The sequence below is a fragment of the Lipotes vexillifer genome, unplaced genomic scaffold (genome assembly GCF_000442215.2).
Source record: "Lipotes vexillifer unplaced genomic scaffold, Lipotes_vexillifer_v1.1 scaffold376, whole genome shotgun sequence".
Classification (NCBI taxonomy): Eukaryota; Metazoa; Chordata; class Mammalia; order Artiodactyla; family Lipotidae; genus Lipotes; species Lipotes vexillifer.
In genome coordinates, this window is record NW_006785037.1 from 643,075 (window position 1) to 661,425 (window position 18,351).

General features: G+C 45.0%; 1 protein-coding gene and 1 pseudogene across 1 annotated transcript in view; one reads left to right on the forward strand and one right to left on the reverse strand.

Annotated features, from left to right (window-relative positions):
* Nucleotides 1-9,261, reverse strand: part of NIPAL2 (NIPA like domain containing 2) — a 72,225-nt gene extending 62,964 nt beyond the window's left edge. The window contains exon 1 of the mRNA XM_007457160.1: nt 9,127-9,261. Within this exon, the coding sequence (XP_007457222.1) occupies nt 9,127-9,261 (135 nt within the window). The remainder of the gene's footprint in view (nt 1-9,126) is intronic.
* Nucleotides 9,262-12,593: 3,332 nt separating this feature from the next.
* Nucleotides 12,594-13,429, forward strand: LOC103075449 (EF-hand domain-containing protein D1 pseudogene; annotated as a pseudogene).
* The last annotated feature ends 4,922 nt before the right edge of the window (nt 13,430-18,351 follow it).

Consider the following 18,351-nt stretch of genomic DNA (forward strand, 5'->3'; position numbering starts at 1 on the left):
GACACTGGATCCAAATCTGGTGATTTAGAGCCAACAGAAAAGGTCAGGGTTACATACCACAGTATATCGTTGCTATTCTACAAGCTGTCCCATGCCAATTTTTAATCAACCTTAAAACCTAGGCAGAAAAGCCCAACATATTGCCTTTCCATACAATTAAGCACTATTACATTTTGTCTTTTACTCGGGAACACATTTACTTACATAACTGTACATTCATTATTTTAAAAAACTGAACTCCATTAAGGATAAGCCTTACTAAGCTTACTAAGGAGCCACCATGTTTTTTTGCTTTTTGAGAAATTTAAGTTGCAGCAAAGCAAATTTATGGGAAAAATTTAATAAGACATCCTTTGGGGGCTTTTAACATTTTGTTAAAAGGAGAGCAACAATAGTTAAGGAAGGTGTGATATCACTTCAGGAAATCTTAAACTTGGTTCTATTACAAAACAAATTAACCCCATTTAACATTGGAAAGGTGAATCTTTGAAACAAGGACAGACATGCTGAACACAAAGAATGCGATTGTTTGCATCCAGATCAAGATGAGGTCCCATTACTTTCAAATTTTTCAAGAACATATTCATAATAATAATTTAAAAAATCTGTCATCTTTTGTTTCCAAAGAAGCAGGATTGCAGGCTGCCTTTTGCAGGGCCAGCCCAGGGTTTGCGAGAGGCTTCCTACCCTAAAGTTGGAAACTTGGGAGCTCACTGAATGACAGCTCTTTCCCCAACACCTGCTTAGGTTTCAAGAGTACATGTCCATTTTGAGAGCAATGCCTGCCTTGAACTCTGGCTGTATTTTGCCAGCTCCATCCTCCTGGAGACTAAACTCTATTGTTTATGTCAGGCCCCAGCCACTGGGTGAGTTTGTGCCTCAATATGGGGGAGGGATCATGACATTGCCACTCACTGACACGTATCTGCCAGGCCACCCACCAGATCAGATCTTTCTGACATCAAGGCAGGAATCAAGTTCAAATTTTCTCCTCTGGGACACTGTGACTTGGACTCTTCATTGCCTCTAAAGGGTCAGTCCTCATAGCCAAGATAATTTCCCCCATTCCTGGCAAAATTCTCGCATCCCACTGGTCCAGCAGGCAGGTTCCAACATACTTTATGATCATCCCACATATGATACCCATAGGACTCATTGATGGTGACTGTGATTTGGGTCTGCAAGTATAGTTCAAAAGACTAATAAAATGCTGTACATGTAACTCAGAATTATTCTCAATTTTATGGCTGTGGCAGCTGCTTGTAACATGAGGTCTGCTCGTACCTTGTTCACAAACAATCACTCATTTCTCCACTGCTGTGACTCAGGCAGCCACATCCAAAGGTACATCACACTATTTCCTCTTCTGCTTTGGCTCTCTTTATTTACAATTACATAACTGTACTATGTTAGTCCTGGAAGCACAATGGAAGCAATCCATCAGATTATATAAGCAAGGGTAGCTTCACACCAGCCCTTCAAATGTTGTTTTTCAAGTATTTCAAAAGCAGTCTCTCTCTATCTCACTTTCACACATACACATTGTACACTGTATAATGTACCCGTGATATAATTTATGTATATCACACACATATGTATGGCTACAGTTTGAGGACGCAGTCCATGTTTTCCGATTTCTTTGATATCGCTACCCAACACTGTTGTGTTGAGAAGGACCCTCTGCTTGTGATTTTTATTGAGTGGAATGTTGGTTGCATTTTGGGCCCTCATTGTTGATTAGCTGATCAAGATTAATGTGGGCCATGACGAGAGGGAACATGGTGCTGCTGTCTCCCAAACAGCCCCAGAACAACCAGAGCCCTGCAAGTCCAAAGGCTGAAGAAGAAATAAAGACCCCCCCCAGAATTCACGGGATTCTCCTCAAGCTTGAATGACATACCAGCAATGCTGACATGGCTTCTAGGACTCCATACAGCATTGCACTCACATACCACACTATTTCACCTAAATCCACTAAACTTTTAGGAGATCCCTACCGACTGAAGAGAAGATCATTGATGGTAAAGAAATCGCTAAGCAGGTAGAGGCAAGATTGAGACTAAGCAAGGGACGCTGCCATTGCCAGTGGATACCCACCTCGTCCAGGCAGACTAAAGCCGATGTATTTTCAGTGCTGGAGAAAGTCAAGCTTTCCTTCCTGGAAGTGAAAGGGAGAATGCAGGCTGGAGGGTGAGCCTGCAAAAAGTGGAAACAAAAGCCCTGAGGTACAGAAGTTGAAGAGGACAGTGAGAACCCGAGCATTTACCATGCTGTTGGAGCCTGTGGATCAAGCCTGGTGTGGACCCAGAGTTCTTCCGGCCTTCCACGTCATCCAGACTGATTAATTTCCTCTATTACTTAAGCCAGTTAATGTTAGGTTTCCTGTGACTCGAAAACCAAAGCCTCTTAACTTACAAAGCATTCTTGGTAGGGAAGCCAAGTTCAAAAGCCAGAAGAGAGATGGACTCCCGTTGCAAGCTAAAGAAGTCAGGCCAGGGGTCCAAGTTACTGAAAGGAGAAAATTTGAGAGGTGCTGAGAAGGTGAGGGGGTGGCTTAGGAAACAAGAGCTGGGGCTGTTGGCAGGCCTCAAGACGACCTGCCATGGCCAGGGTGGGTCTCTGAAGGAGTCACTCCAGGACAAACGCAACATTTGGTGGTGTGGAGCTCATGACTAAACATGTGCTAGCCTGTGTTTACACGAGCCTGTATTTACTCCGTGTCTCCCGACGGGTGCCAAAGATGACAGGAGACCATGCTGGGAGTGACCAAGGGCCAGGCAAGTGACAAGGTGAAGCAAATGTACAGGTAGGCACATGCTGAGAACTGTGTGGAGGGGAAGTGGAGTGTTATCTGCCAGCCTCCAGGCAATTAGGACACTCTGGTGGACCAGGACAGACCGGCGAAGAGCTCTGACTTTATGTAAAATGTAATTCTGTTGGACGGAAAACGTGGGGTAGGTTAGAAAAGGTGTAAACTGAATCGAGGAATGTTGGACCTTCAGAAAACAAAAAACAAAAAACACTCAAGCTAAAATAAATAGCATTTAAGTCTTAACGCTAACACGGCATGAGCCTTCCCAAGCTGGGGTGCTGGTCCTGCCGGGTGGTTAAACTATAGTCAATGTCTGAAGACATCATCACACTACTGCCACCAAAACCTGTCAGCTGTTCCCAGGGCTACACACCCATCCACCCCAACCCTGAATTCTGGAAAGTGGCATCAGACATGGGAGGAATCTTCGCCTTAGGACTTCAAGATAACAAGTGTTCCAATTAGGAAATTACTGTAATCAGGAAGTGTTCTGTAATGTGAATATGTTTGGAGAGTGAAGGGGAGGCAAACATCAAAGGGAGTGAGGAAGGCACTGGGTGTAGAGAAATCAGTGGTTTTAGATTAAAGAAAACAGAATTACATCACATAACTGACATGATTTCTCTTATTTCCATTTGTAATGAGTTAAGTACAATAATTATTAATTTTTAGAAATATGTATTTTATGACATTTCCTATAATATAGGTTGACTGTAATACTTCTAATAATAGCTAGTGTTTACTGAGTGCTTTCTATGTGTCTGGAACTGCTAACTATTTGACATACATTATCTTATTTTATCCCTACATCAACCTTATAAGGTATGTAGTGTTATTATTATTACCATTTCAATAGAGAAAGCCAAGATTTGGAGAAATTAAGAAAATTGCCAACGCACCTAGTAAAGAAGCTGAGCTTTTTAAACCACACTATCCTTGAACAAAAAGGATAGCTTAGGGGAATGTCATCCTTTCCATGGTAAACTCTCAAATGCCAATTTGAACAATCACCAACATTTTAAAAAGAAATTGTTTAAAAAATTCTCCTAAGGAAACAAAATGAATATGGCATACCACTTCCCACACCATCTGGGTAAAACATGCAAGTTGAACAGTCATAGCAATCTTAATATTTTTTAACATCTTAAAATTGTAGAATATAATAGATACAGGCAACTGCAAAGAAAATGATATAGATGAACAATTTACTAAAATGAATTATTATAAGGCCAATACCCTCATAAGAGCATCCAGATCAAGAAACCGAAATTGGGCGCCCACCCAAAGACCTCCCTTTGCCTCATCCCATCCCATCCTCTCCCTTCCCCAAGGAAACACTGGCCTGACTCCATGGCAATCACTTCCTTGCTTTTCTCTATAGTTTTATGACCCAAGTGTGCATCCCTAAACACTGTGAACGAAGGCTGTCTTTTTTCCTAATAGGTCTTTTAGGTGTATTTTAATCTACAAGTTCTCCCTCTATCCTTGCTCTCCTTTTTTTTTTCCTTGTAAAAATGATTTTTGAAGAAACCGAGCCACATAAACCTGTAGACTGAAGTTTCCCACAGCCTGAACTTAGCTGATTGCATTAATGCAAATGTTATAGCTGGTTAATATAAATCAAGCCGTAAAGAGGATATCAGGTAGATTTAAAGGCAAACACGTGGTGTGACAAATTCACAACAGCATTAAGAGTCTGTTCCTCTAATAAGGACCATGGGATGATGATGATGATAATGGTTACAAAAGCTTTGATACAGTTGCTTTGAGGTAATCATTTTCTTCCTTCCTTCTTTTTGCTGCTTTATACATATATCTCGAAGAAAATGTAGTAAAGGGAAAATGCCATGTTGGATACATAAGGAAGGCAAAAAAAAAAAAGAAAAAGAAAGAAAGAAAGGTCAGTAAGTATAAACAAAACAAAAAAGGGATTTTTCTGGGAAGGGAATGGGAAGGACAAGCAACCTCTACCTGGCCCTTTGGTTATTTGTAAGTTTTGGCACTTTTCTTTCTCTAAGAGGCAATCAGATGCAGCGACCAGCAGAAAGGAGATAAACGGTAGCAAAGCAAAATCAATAAAAGGGCAATATAAAACTCAATGTGATTTTTCTTTAGTACAGTGAGACAAGCCATATTCATTTTCTCCTACCACATTCTTTTCAAGCCTTAGTTTCTAAGCAATGGCCTTCAGGCATGGAATAAAAATAGCTTTGCAGTTAAATCTACTTGCTGTAAGATCTGGGGGCAAGTTATTTAACACAGGTTTCCTTACATGAACAGTGAGGATAATATGTACCTTACGAGGTTGTTCGGGGCTCCAATGAGATAATAGCTATAAAGTGTCACATAGTAAATGCATAACAAATGTCTCTTCGATTCGCCTCTTCCCTGCCAAGTTGTATCAATTTTCCTCTAAATATGTTGACTTTAAAAATTCAAGCCATTGAACATCAAAAGTTCAAATAAAGGGCATTAAAAAAATCTAAATTTTTCATTTCACCCTATGCAGAATAAACCTTTCTGACAGTGTCTTTGTGAATTTAGATATTTAGCAACATGGATAAACTTAAACAGCCACAAAACCCCTCTTTCACAATATTCCCACGTTCATCCTTTCCTGTCCGTTCCCTCTACAGCCTTGCCGGATTGGCACGTATTTATTCAACCCAATAGCATGAAAGAGCCTGGGGATCTTCTATTCTAAGCCTAATTTTACCAGTAAGGAAAACTGAAGCCCAGTGTGACGCCCACGTAAACTCCACTAGTTGACAGCAGAAACTAGACAACAGCCTCTAATGCTGGTTGCAAATTAAGTGCCTACAAGGCGAGTACGTAAAAGAGATGAGAGCAAAGAGAGGGGCCTAAGTGGGGAGCACAGTTGTTCTAAACAGTGAACTCGCCCTCACAGTTATCACGTGCGAAAGAGGGCCAAGTTGCTAGCACTTCTAATGTTTAAACAGATCATGGAAACTCGAAACCTTATATATAATGTACTCATTTTTAAACACTGGCAATGTATTAAACATTTTCTAAATCTCTCTGCAGTTTGACACAAGATACGTCTACGGGCTAGATTCAGTCCATAGCTAGCCAGTTAGAGGCCTCTGCATCCTGCTAACCCTAATTTGTGCGTTCTTTTTTTTCTTTTGGCTGTGTTGGGTCTTCGTTGCTGCACGTGGGCTTTCTCTAGTTGTGGCGAGTGGGGGCGGAGCACGGGCTCTAGGCGCGTGGGCTCTAGGCGTGTGGGCTCACGGGCTTTAGAACGCCGGCTCCGCAGTTGTGGCGCACGGGCTTAGTTGCTCCGTGGCATGTGGCATCTTCCCGGACCAGGGCTCAAACCCATGTCTCCTGCAATGGCAGGTGGATTCTTAACCACCGAGCGACCATGGAAGTCCCTGACCCTAATTTAAATGTCTTTAATTTGCTTTGATCCTTTTACTCCCTCTTTGAAAAACCTTCAATGGCTCCCCACTGTCTACCAGATATAGTCCAAACTTCTTTACCTGCTGTCCTTCACGGCAATCCATGACAATACCTGAGACCCGAAACTGTATTTCCACCTTCCAGTCAGTATCGGTTTTCCACTGCAACCAGAATGGCCACTGACTTCTACTCTAGGTACAAAACTGTTCAGAAGGGCACCTGCTCAGACAGCGTGGCCTGCTCCTTGGTCTCCAGACTTTTCCCTTTCTTGGAATGCTTTCCACCTGTGACTCCCATCAATGAAACTCTGTCTTTAGGTGTCCAGCTCAAATACTACCTCTCCACAAAACATCCTTGATGGCCCCTGCTAAAAGCCACCTTGCTCTGAATTCCCAAAGGACTTTATATTCCTCACACGACACTTAAAACATACTGCCTTGTTTCACAGTTACCCGCATAGCTCGTTTCCCCAAGCACCTAATAACATTAGGAAGGAAGGAAGGAAGGGGTTGAGTCTAAAGACTATGTTGAATACCCCACAGTGATTTGTACAAAGCACGGAGCTCAGTAACCATCTTAGAAACATTATTTTTTATACTGAAAACTTGTGGATGAAACATAAATACCTTTGTAGAACTTTATTGCATCTATACTTGTATGGGTAGACTCCTAAGAGATGCAGACGGAGCAAAGGCCTCACTTGCCTGATTCCCTAAAACATTTTCCCCACTGAACTTCTACTTCCTACTTGTTTGGGGATTTCTTCCTCTAGAAGCACTCACATCTTTGCCTTAGACGACACTGACTCTAAGCGGGCACTGTTAAATATTCATCTGTCACCTGAATGTGTTTCAGGGAAGTTGGTCTTTTTTTGTGAGTAAGGTTAATTGATCAGATCTCATGGTTGTCTCTTGGAAAGACATAGAAAGCTGGGCTATCAGTGAACAGACACTGTTCAAACATTTCAGTAGTGATAAAACTTATTAAACCCTGGCTATCCAGCAATCAAGGTTAGTTTCGAGTCCTAAACTTTCATCTCTTATTTTGTTTTCCTGGAGCCACTCCCATTTTCAGCCAGCTGTATTCAGTTAGTGTCCAAAAGTAAAAGAAAAATTAGATTCCATTTTATTTCTACTGGCCTGCCCAGCACTAGAGGCACTCAGTAAAATGTTTGCTGAATGAATTTTTAAAAATCAATTTTTACTTTTGCTTGAAAACAAATGCAGTCGCTGAAAGGATAAAATACCACAATCTTATAAGATAGTCTAAGTTTGCATAAAATAATGGGAAAAGCTGATATAGTCTTATCTCAAACTAGCTATGCTTGGGTGTCAGCTGGGTAGTTTCAATTAGCGTATCCTGGATACACCCTTTCTAACGTGTACAAATCTATATTGTCAAAGGCAAGTTAAGCCTTGCAAACATAAAGTTAAATTCTCACATTTATGTCACATGATAAGCTGTGTTTGGTGTCAGAGAGCCAAGATGATCTTGAATTCCAGGAAACATTAAAGAAAACTAATGACTGCAGGGGTTTCCACTCTGCAAACAATGTTTTCTCCTGTTTTGGATGATGCCATGGTAGGTCACATTTACTCTTTAATTCCTTTACCAAAAGACAAAATATCATTCTTAAACTTTTATTGGGAGTGCTTCTAGCATAAGCATATTATAATATGCTTTATAACATATGCTAGCATAAGCATAGTGTAACAGATATGCTCAAAGAACTTCCCATAAAAAGCAATTCTTGTCTTTGTAACTCCTGTGGGTGGAAGCAAGGAGAAATGGAACCCAATAGGCTCTGTGCCCCCCATTTTTCCTATTTTAGTATGTTTTGTGGTAAAACAGACAAAGTGATACTGTCTCCTCTGTTGAATACTAATAACGTGAACATGCTTGTTTTGTCTTTATATAAGTAAATTATCTTCCGTGTTGGTTTTGAAAACAAAATTTTAACATTTCAGAAACTAACATTCGAAACACTTTTCAAGCATAAAAGGCTTCTAGGCCTTTGATTACTGGTAAAACCCCTGATGTAGAACAACAGCAACAAATATTTTATAATTATACTGTTGTAAAATAAAAAGAACCATTGATTTGTTAAAGAACAAGAACAAAGCAACACCCATATGAAAACAGAAGGAAGCTTGGAATCGACCATGTCAAGATCACTTGCACCCGCTAGAAAGAACAGAAATACGGCTAGAGGAAGGGCTTTTTTTCTGATCTTAAACCAAGCCCCAAATAATTGGGCAGCTCTAATCCTCTTTGATCCTGTTAAACGTGTATTTCCAGCGTACATGCAAGTTGTTGAGGCTCTCGACGTTTCCCCAAAGGGCCGGTGAAAAAGGAGTCTGGCAATCGCAAGCTGAGAGCATCAGCGATCCTCTCGCCGCAATGGAAGAGCTGTGCTGACACACTGGGGACTCACACACACGCACACGCTCAGAGAATCCGCACAGAGGTGACATTTGGCGGCCCTTAACGAGTCCTCTGATTCGGAGAACAGAGTGTCACTTATTTTTTTTTGAACTGTAAAATGATCCTGGCGGGGTGGGGGGTGGGGGCGGCGGACATGGGTGGCGGAGATTTGCCCCCCGCACTCCTAGAATCAGGCCGGGGAGGCGGGGTGGTCGGGGACCCAGAGGCCCATGACCGCAGACCTGTGCGACCCGCTCCCAGGGATCGATGCCCAGGAGAGGCAGACCAGGGCTTTCCGCTCTCCCAAACGAGGGGCAGTGAAGTCAATGTGTGGTAACATCATGTCAGCTCTGCCCACTTGGACAGCGCGGTGTCCTTCTGAGAGTCGGCGGGAGAGCGGCAGAGGAGCCGGAGGCGCCGCGGCACCACCCCGGTCCCCACCAGGCGGCGGGGCGTCCGGCCCTTACCTGGTTCCGGCGGTACCAAGCGCCCGACAGGGAGCCATTGCCGGCGCCCAGCGCCCCGTACGTGAGGTTCCGGGACAGCTCGTCCAGGGCGGCCGAGGCGGCGGCTCCGGGGCCCCTGGGCGCAGGCGCCGCCATTAGCTCTCGCTCCCCGCGCTGGGTCTCGGGCTCCCGCCTCTTCCCGGCCCGGCCGCACAGCAAGGGGCCACAAAGGAGGCGCGCCCTGCGGAGGCCGCGCCCGGGCCGCGCCTGGGCCACTTCCTGCTCGGTGCCCGGGCGAGGCGGGCGCGCCTGGGCCACCTGGCTCCCGCCCCCGCGCGGCGCCAGGTTCCCGGGGGAGCCCCGCGCTCTGCGGCCTCCCGGGGCGGCTCGGCTCGCTCCGCATCGTCCCGCCGCCGGGCACGGGCGCGCAGAGGCCTCACGGGCCCGAAGAGGGAGAGGAGCCGCGCCCCTCTGCGCGCCGGGTCCGCACCTGTCGGGGCCAAAGCCCTTCCAGCCCCAGCGGCGCGGAGTCACCACTTGTGAAATGAATAGGTGTGAAAGGAGACATTGGCCAACCCAAAGCAGCCACCTTCCCTCCGCCTGTACCTGGCAATCCAGCTCTCTATCTCAGATGCGGTGTTTCTCACTTGTATTTTTAAAATGGTTCGCATGTGGAAAAGTCCCGAGTTCCCAGAAAATATTGTAAGCGACATGAGAATAAAGATCGGAGAGATTAAATCTCAGTGCCAACACTTGATAGAGCCTTAGCAAATATTCCTAGAATGAAAGAAGGACTCTCCAGTGGAGGACCCTGACGTGTTTTGGGGATTGGATGGGGTTTCCTTCAGATGGAACCAGAAGGACATGCTGAAAAGTTGCCAGCCACTGCATATAAGAATTTAGGTTGGGAGATAATTATTAATGGTCTTAAGGAACTCTAACCAGATGTTCTGGTTTTATCTGTATTCAAATTCTACTGCATTACTACAGATGATGTTAAGTACCTCTCATCTTGAGAACCCTGTGATTCTGTATTGTTACTTGAAGCCTTGGAACTTGCAGTTCTTTTGTTTGCACGTTGCTGAGCTTCTTAAATAATGTGCTATGACCGCCATGACTTCATGAAACAGAGACCTTCAAGGAGAGAGAATTGCTGCGTAGCGGGGAACAGCGAGAAATGTTCTTAGGGAAATGTGCGAATGAGAGAAGAAAATGAGAAAAAAATCATTTCAGATAGAGAAAAAATAAGACATCTCCGAGATTGTATAGATTCTTGCTTGAGCACCCAAAATGTTCAGTGAACAGTTAATATGGTAGCTATTTCCAATTTTGTGGCTCATTTATTTCAAATAAGTATCTGAAGGAAAAAGTGTCTATTTTTAATATTTTCTATAACATTATATTACATTGTATATTGGAGGCCTTATTAATGCTTCTTTCCTTGAGATGGTGTAGGGTACAAGTAACAGAATATCCAAGTAAAAGTGGCTTGAACAATAAGCATCTGTTATCTCCAAAGGGAAGGTGGCTCTGTGTGGTTCTATGATGTCGTCACCTCCATCTTTCTGCTCTGCCATCCCTGAGATATTGGCCTTGTCCCTATTCATGGTGGCAGCTCCAGGCGTTACATGCAAACACGATCATATTTAGAAAAGCAGCAGGGCTTTTCTTCTTACGCATCTTTTAATTAGAGAGGGAAATCTTTTCCAGAATCCCCTTAGCAACCTCTCCAACCAGGTCCCATTAGCCAGGGCTGGGTCACATGCCCGTATTCTACCTGTCAGGGAGGCTGGGAAAGTGATTGTCAGGCATTTCCAGCCTTCGGAGTGGGAGGCGAGCTCTGCCGGCAGGGAAGAACCGGGCTAGGGTAGGAGGGCACCACCGGCAGAGCTTGTCACAGCCAGTCTTTAGGGTATTCTATCACCCATATTGTAACTAGTCATACAGTCTGTAACGAGCAAAACAATAAACGGTTTGTGTTACTTTCCTGTTTTTTTAAATTTTTTTATTTTTTGCGGTACGCGGGCCTCTCAGTGTTGCGGCTTCTCCCGTTGCGGAGCACAGGCTCCAGACGCGCAGGCTCAGCAGCCATGGCTCACAGGCCCAGCCGCTCCGCGGCATATGGGATCTTCCCGGACCGGGGCACAAACCCGTGTCCCCTGCATCGGCAGGCGGACTCTCAACCACTGCGCCACCAGGGAAGCCCCCTACTTTCCTGTTTAAAAGACTTCCAGACCTGCTCACTGACGCAGTGAAGTTCACACTTCTTAAGTCTGTCAATATGAGACCCTTTATGATCTGGCCCACATTCAGCTCATTCCCATTTTACTTTTTAATTAAAAATCATTTTCAGTTTCTTGGCATTTGTTTAAAAACCTTTAATTTTGGAGGAAGATGGCACTTGGTGCAGAATAGGTATGATGTCTAGCCTGTGATGTGCTATTCTCCAGATTCCAAGATGTCACTGCTGTTGCTGTCGCTGTCCTAGTGTGTGCGGGTAGTTGAAACAAAGAATTCGTGACCAGTGTTCCTTCCCACACAGTTCACAAGGAGGCGGCAGGAAGGCCGTGTGAGCTATTTTGGTCCCAGCAGTGTAGGCAGAGCTGGAGGCTGTTCCTGGCATTGTGATGGCCTCTGCCTTTTGCAGGGTTTCTTCGGGGGATATTCTGTTCACTTTACAAGATGCCAAAAGCCTTTGATCAATCTTCTGTCCTCAACTCTGGAACGGTGGAGGTCTGCCTTCCTCAGCTAATTCAAAGAATTCTGTTCTGGGGCACATCATTTGAAGCTCAACTTCTCTGTGAACTTCGAGAGCAGGGTTACATTTTGCTTGGGATCACTCTCTTGCAGTCTCCACGAAATAGATGTTGTTTTATTTAAGTTGAGAATTATGTTTTATTTTTTTAAGTCTTTATTGAATTTGCTACAATATTGATTCTGTTTTATGTTTTGGTTTTTGTGGCCCCGAGTCATGTGGGATCTTAGCTCCCTGCACCCCCTGCATTGGAAGGCGAAGTCTTAACCACTGGACCACCAGGGAAGTCCCTAGTTTTTGTTTTTTTTAATTCATCTTTAGCATGAATCAGTCGACACTAGTTTCACTAATGATGAATGTCTAAGGGGATAAAGTAGTTATTAAAGATTAATTCAGGTATCTTACATCATATACAAAAACCAACTTCAGATTAAATACTTTAATGAGAAAGGTAAAACTCTAAATCTTTTAGACTAACCAGATGATCTCTACAACCGGAAGTATAAACAGTCTTTAAAGTGCAAATGCTAAAGGCAGATGGTCTGGGTTCAAATCCTGAGTCCACTGCTTATTTACTGCATGATATTGATCAAATTGCTTCATTTCTCTGTGTCTTACATTCATCATCCATGAAAGGGAATTAAGAGTACTGAAACACAGATAGTACTCAGTAAATGGTGTTTGCTATTTATGACCTTAGGATAGAGAAGGATTCCTTAAACAAACAGAAAAAATGCAAACCACAGAGGAAAAGACTGACACATACAATTACAATAAAATTAAGAACTTTTGGAAGTGTCACAGAGTCGCTAGTTGGGGAAGAGCGCGCTGTCTGCCCAGTCCCCGCGTCCGCGCATCCACCGTGGCCGTGGCCAGCCAGGAGCTAGTGAGCAAGCTGCAGCAGTGACTGAAGTGGGAGGAGGTGGAAGGCGGGCTCCAGCCTGCGCCCCAAGCCGCCCCAGTCCCCGAGCCCCAGCCGCAGGTGTCTGCCTGGGCGCCCACGGCCAGAGCCCAAGCCAAGCTGAGCGCACAGCTGAACAGACGGCTGGACGTCAACGAGGGCGCGGCGCGACCCTGCCGCTGCAAGGTCTTCCACCTCTACTCCGAGTTCCCGGAGTTCAGCCACCGCCTCATCAAGGACCTGGAGAGCATGTTCAAACTGTACGATGCCGGAAGGGATGGCTTCATCGACCTGATGGAGCTGAAGCTGGTGATGGAGAAGCTGGGGGGCCCCAGACCCACCTGGGCTTGAAGAGCATGATCAAGGAGGTGCACGAGGACTTTGATGGCAAACTCAGCTTCCGTGAGCTCCTGCTTATATTCCACAAGGCCGCAGCAGGGGAACTACGGAGGACAGTGGGCTGATGGCACTGGCGAAGCTTTCTGAGATCGATGTTGCCCTGGAGGGCGTCAAAGGTGCCAAGGACTTCTTTGAAGCCAAGGTCCAAACCTTGTCCTCTGTCTGAAGCGGAGCTAAAAGCAGAGCAAGATGAGCGGAAGCAGGCAGAAGACAAGAGGAAGCTCCACCAGGCAGCCTTCCGGGAACTCAGGGCCACTTTCAGTACATAGTTGGGCTGAACTGGACCTGTGTCCACAGCTGTGCCTCACAGATGCCCCGGGGAGAGCTGGCCGGGCACCCTCGCCCCTGCTGACCCTTTGCCCCAACAAGCCTCCACAACCACCACCCAGTGCAAACTCCTTAACCTCATCGGGGTGGCGGGGGGCGGCTCTCGCCTTCATTTGGGAGCCCCTCCCAGAGGGTCCAACTGCCCCCCTCAAGTCCCTCTCCTGCTCGCCTTCCTCTGCCCTTCTCTGTAGCCGGAATGTGCCTCTACTTGGCAACCTTTACTTCGTCCTTTTATCTTTCCCCCTCCGCATCAAAGAGTGGTCTGCTGTGTTAATTTGCACAGAGACTTCTTTCTTTGGTGGTCCTCAGAGGAGATAGCCCCTGGAGGCCTGTGATGTTAATGTTGCCCATTTTCTTGGGTAATCCTTTTCTGTGACTCTTCCTGTCACGCCCCTCTCTCCTTTGTTTCCCATCCAACTTCCCTGTTCTCATTCTTATCCTGATCCTGCCAGGTGCTTTTGCATCTTCTGTCATTTGATGATGCTGAGGTTTAAGTCAGGCCAGGCTCGACCACTGCCTGTCCCCTCTCCAATAGGAGGAACGGCATGCTGCTGAGATGACACAAAATAGTGAAAAGATAGGAGATTCTGTTCCTTCCCGTCACCTTTCTCCTGTCCTCTTAGCATTCCCCCTAGATCTATCCTTTTCATTCTTCTTCCCACTTCAGCCTTTTCTCCTACCCCTAAATACGGTGCTACTTAACTGTAAGAATGATTATAAGTAATATTAATGAGTAGAAGAATTCCCGTTAACTCTGACTTCATGCAAATTATATTACAGGAGACCCCTGACATTCCCAAGTGACAAATGCAGAGCCTTTCAAAATCCCAAAAGTCATGACCCTCTTCACCATCTAGCCAGTTTCCAACATCTGCTCTAAGGTGCTGAGGTGAAGCTGGTTTTCCAGCATGAATTTTTATATGTTATGAGTTCTTGGGATTGCTCACAAATATCAGGGGTTTGTTGTATTTTATAAAATAATTTCTAACATCGTATTTATTTCTTCTCTTTTTTTTTTGCTGTACGCGGGCCTCTCACTGTTGTGGCCTCTCCCGTTGCGGAGCACAGGCTCCGGACACGCAGGCTCAGCGGCCACGGCTCACGGGCCCAGCCGCTCCGGGGCATGTGGGATCTTCCCGGACCGGGGCACGAACCCGTGTCCCCTACATCGGCAGGCGGACTCTCAACCACTGCACCACCAGGGAAGGCCGATTTCTTCTCTTTTTTAACTGCTGTCTCTACAAAAAGAAAACATATTTTTGTACCACCAAATGTTGGTGGTACAAAGATGTAGAGCATCAGAAACTACTATTCATTGCTGATGCTATAGACACTGGAAATAGTTTGACATTGTTTGGTAAAGATGAAGGTGCACATATGAATTTCACTCTTATGAATATATCCCAGAGAAACTTCTGTATGTGGCTAGCAGAATTGTACAAGGATAGCAGCACTCTTTGTAAAAACAAGTAAACAAACAAACAAACTTGGAAACAGCTCAAGCATCCATCAACAGGAGTAGTGGACAAATGAACATTGATACATTTATATGATGGAATACAATACATTGTTTGAGTACATCCATACGTGAGAAAATCTAAAGAAAAGCAAGGGAATGATAAACACAAAATTTGGATAGTGGTTCAAAGGAATTGGCAATGTTCTATTTCCTAAACTGGGCAATGGACTACATGGGCATTCATTGTATTATTATTCTTAAAGATATGAATTTATGTGTAATATGGCATAACTTTTGTACTATTATATATTTTATAACTAATACAAAAGACTAATTCAGGAATAAAAGCACGGTTCTGTGGTCAGAATTTCCAAAAGTTCAAGGTCCATAGATCTAGATTTAAGTTCAGTCTTCTGCTCTTTATCAGATACATGGCTTTGAACAAATTCTCTGAGATTCAATTTCCTAATTCATAAAGTGAAAATAATCATATTTATCTCAAAGTCTTTTGCAAACTTTCAGTGACAGGTAATATGAGTGAAAAATCTTATAGTTCAGTTAAGTTCACCAAACATTTACTTTGTGCAGGAGCCAAAGACACAAGGATAAATGAAACATGGGCTCTGTCCCTAGGAGCTTGCATCGTAGTGAGCAGATAGGCAGGTAAACTGGTAAACTCAAGTTAACTTCTGCCTGAGAGCTAGGAGAGAGCAAAGAAGATGCACTCAGCTCAGCTCAGGAAGGCAGGTGCAAGCCTGAGATGGCTACCTAGAGGGAGGTGATGTCTGTCGCGAATCCTGAAGGATGAGTTAGCCAAATGAAAGAGAGAGGTAGGTGGTGAACAGGGCTGGAGCAGCATAAACAAAGGCCAGAGGCAAGAAACAGCATGGTTTGTATGTTTTCACATTAGTCTTGGGTGAGATGAGATATACTCTAAAATAAGGATAGAGCGAGTGGCAGGGCCAGGAAATTGAGGGTTTTGCCAATTGGGTTGTCAAAGTTGGACTTGACTTTTTTCTTTTAATTAATTTATTTATTTTTGGCTGCATTTGGTCTTTGTTGGTGCGCGCGGGCTTCTCATTGTGGTGGCTTCTCTTGTTGCGGAGCACGGGCTCTAGGTGCGCAGGCTTCAGTAGTTGTGGCTCGTGGGCTCTAGAGCGCAGGCTCAGTAGTTGTGGCGCATGGGCTTAGTTGCTCCGCGGCATGTGGGATCTTCCCAGACTAGGGCTCGAACCCATGTACCCTGCATTGGCAGGCGGATTCTTAACCACTGCTCCCCCAGGGAAGTCCCAGACTTGACTCTTAATGGGAGTCATTGAGTACTTTAGGGAGCTGCAGGACAAGACTGGGGCTGTAAAAGATCCCCTGCTGGAGGGACAGGTGGAAAACAAGAGAGATAAAGAGACAAGTGAGAAGACTGCAATGGCTCAAGTGAGGATATATGAGAAAGGCTGGAGAGAAGGAGAGAGAGTTTAAGAAAAGTTTAGAAGTAAAACCAGCACAACCTGTTGATGGGGAAGGGAAGGAAGGCAGAAGGAATAATCTAGCTTGGGCTGCTGGGTGCAAAGCCAGCACCATTACTGATGGGAATTGGAAAGAGGAACTGGTTTAGGGGGAAAGGATGAGTTCAGTTTAAGTTCGATACTTATTGAATTTGAGGTGCTTGCAGGGCATCTGAGCAGAAAATGGTGTGCAGAATTATCCCAAGATGCAGGGTGAGGCCAGGGCCAGGGAAATAGATTTGGGAGTCCCCAGCTTGCAGGTGGATGAGACTGGCTGGGAGAGCACATGGCCTCCATCTTTTGGGGTAGGGCTCAGCACAATTTTTCTGTAAAGGGCCGGGTAGTAAATATTTTAGGTTTTGCGGACTGTGTGGTCACTATCATAACTATTCAACTCTGATATTGTAGTGTGAAAGCAGCCACAGACAATACATAAGTAAATGCATGTGGATGTGTTCCAGTAAAACTATGTACAAAAACAGATGGCCAGCCAGATTTCACCCATGAGCCATAGTTTGCCAACCCCTGCTCTAGAGAGAGAAGAGCTGAGTGCAGAGCACAAGGTCAAAAAGGACCACTCGAGAGGGAAGAGACTATATTTTCTAGGCCTCTTGTCATGTGAATGATAGAATCCCAATTCAAAGGGAAATTCAATAATTCATAACTAAAATCTGGGAAGGCAGGGATGGAGCCAGACCACTGGATCTAGGGACTTGATTTTTTGGGTATGGGCTTCATCCTCAGATCAGCTTCACATGGTGGGGGGTAGGTCCACAGCAGCTCCCAGGGTCCATCTTTAGAGCCTGGGTTCAGAAAGGTAAAGGGAGTGTGGCAGATTGGTTATTGTTTCCAGTTCTTCACGCCCCTCCATGCAGAGATATTTGCATAACATAGTCCCTCCCTTTTGCTGAGTGACTGCAGTTGCTCCCGCCAGAGGCATCTTCCCAGTGTTGTTGGGTGTGGCCAAATGACTTGCTTTGGAAATGTGGACAGAGGGACAATGTGACAGTTCTGGGCCAAGACTTTAAGAGGTATCACATGTTTCTGCTTGCTCTGTGCTCCTTCCTGAGAAGAGTATGACCCCAGTAGCCACTGGTCCAGAGAGAATAAAGAAACCTGTGAAGCATATCTGAAGCCAATCCTTGCCACTTCTGTCCTGTAGACTCAAGCACAAGAAAATAAATACTGGTTGTTATAAGCCACTGAGATTTTGAGAGTATTTGTTACACAGCAAAACTGATTGATTAAGCGTACTCCCAACTAGCTTCATTTAGAAAATAATAGTGAAAAACTGATTGGCCCGATTTGGGACATGTGACCCATCTCTGGACCAATCACTGAGGACAGAGAGATTTGATATTATGATTGGCCAACCTGGGTCATGTGCTCACTCTATTCAGGGAGGTGGGGCACTTACCAAGGTAAGGAAAAGGGATGCTGAGGAGACAAAAGCATGTTGTGGAGAACCAGCAGATAACAGTGCCATGAAAACTTAGGCAGGAGAGAGTAACAAAAATGAGAGTATGGGGCTTCCCTGGTGGCGCAGTGCTTGAGAGTCCGCCTGCTGATGCAGGAGACGCGGGTTCGTGCCCCGTTTCGGGAAGATCCCACATGCCGCGGAGCGGCTGGGCCCGTGAGCCATGGCCACTGAGCCTGCGCGTCCGGAGCCTGTGCTCCACAAATGGGAGAGGCCACAACAGTGAGAGGCCCGCATAACGCAAGAAAAAAAAAAACAAAAAAAAAAAAAAAAAAAAATTAGAGTATGTTGAATAATGCCATCAGCAGCAAAGAGGACACCAAGACAATAAATGAAATGTGTTCCTTGGTTTTGGCAATAACGACCAATAAAAGTCATTGGTGATCTTTGCCTGAGCAGTTTCAGTTGAGTGTTGGGATGACAGCC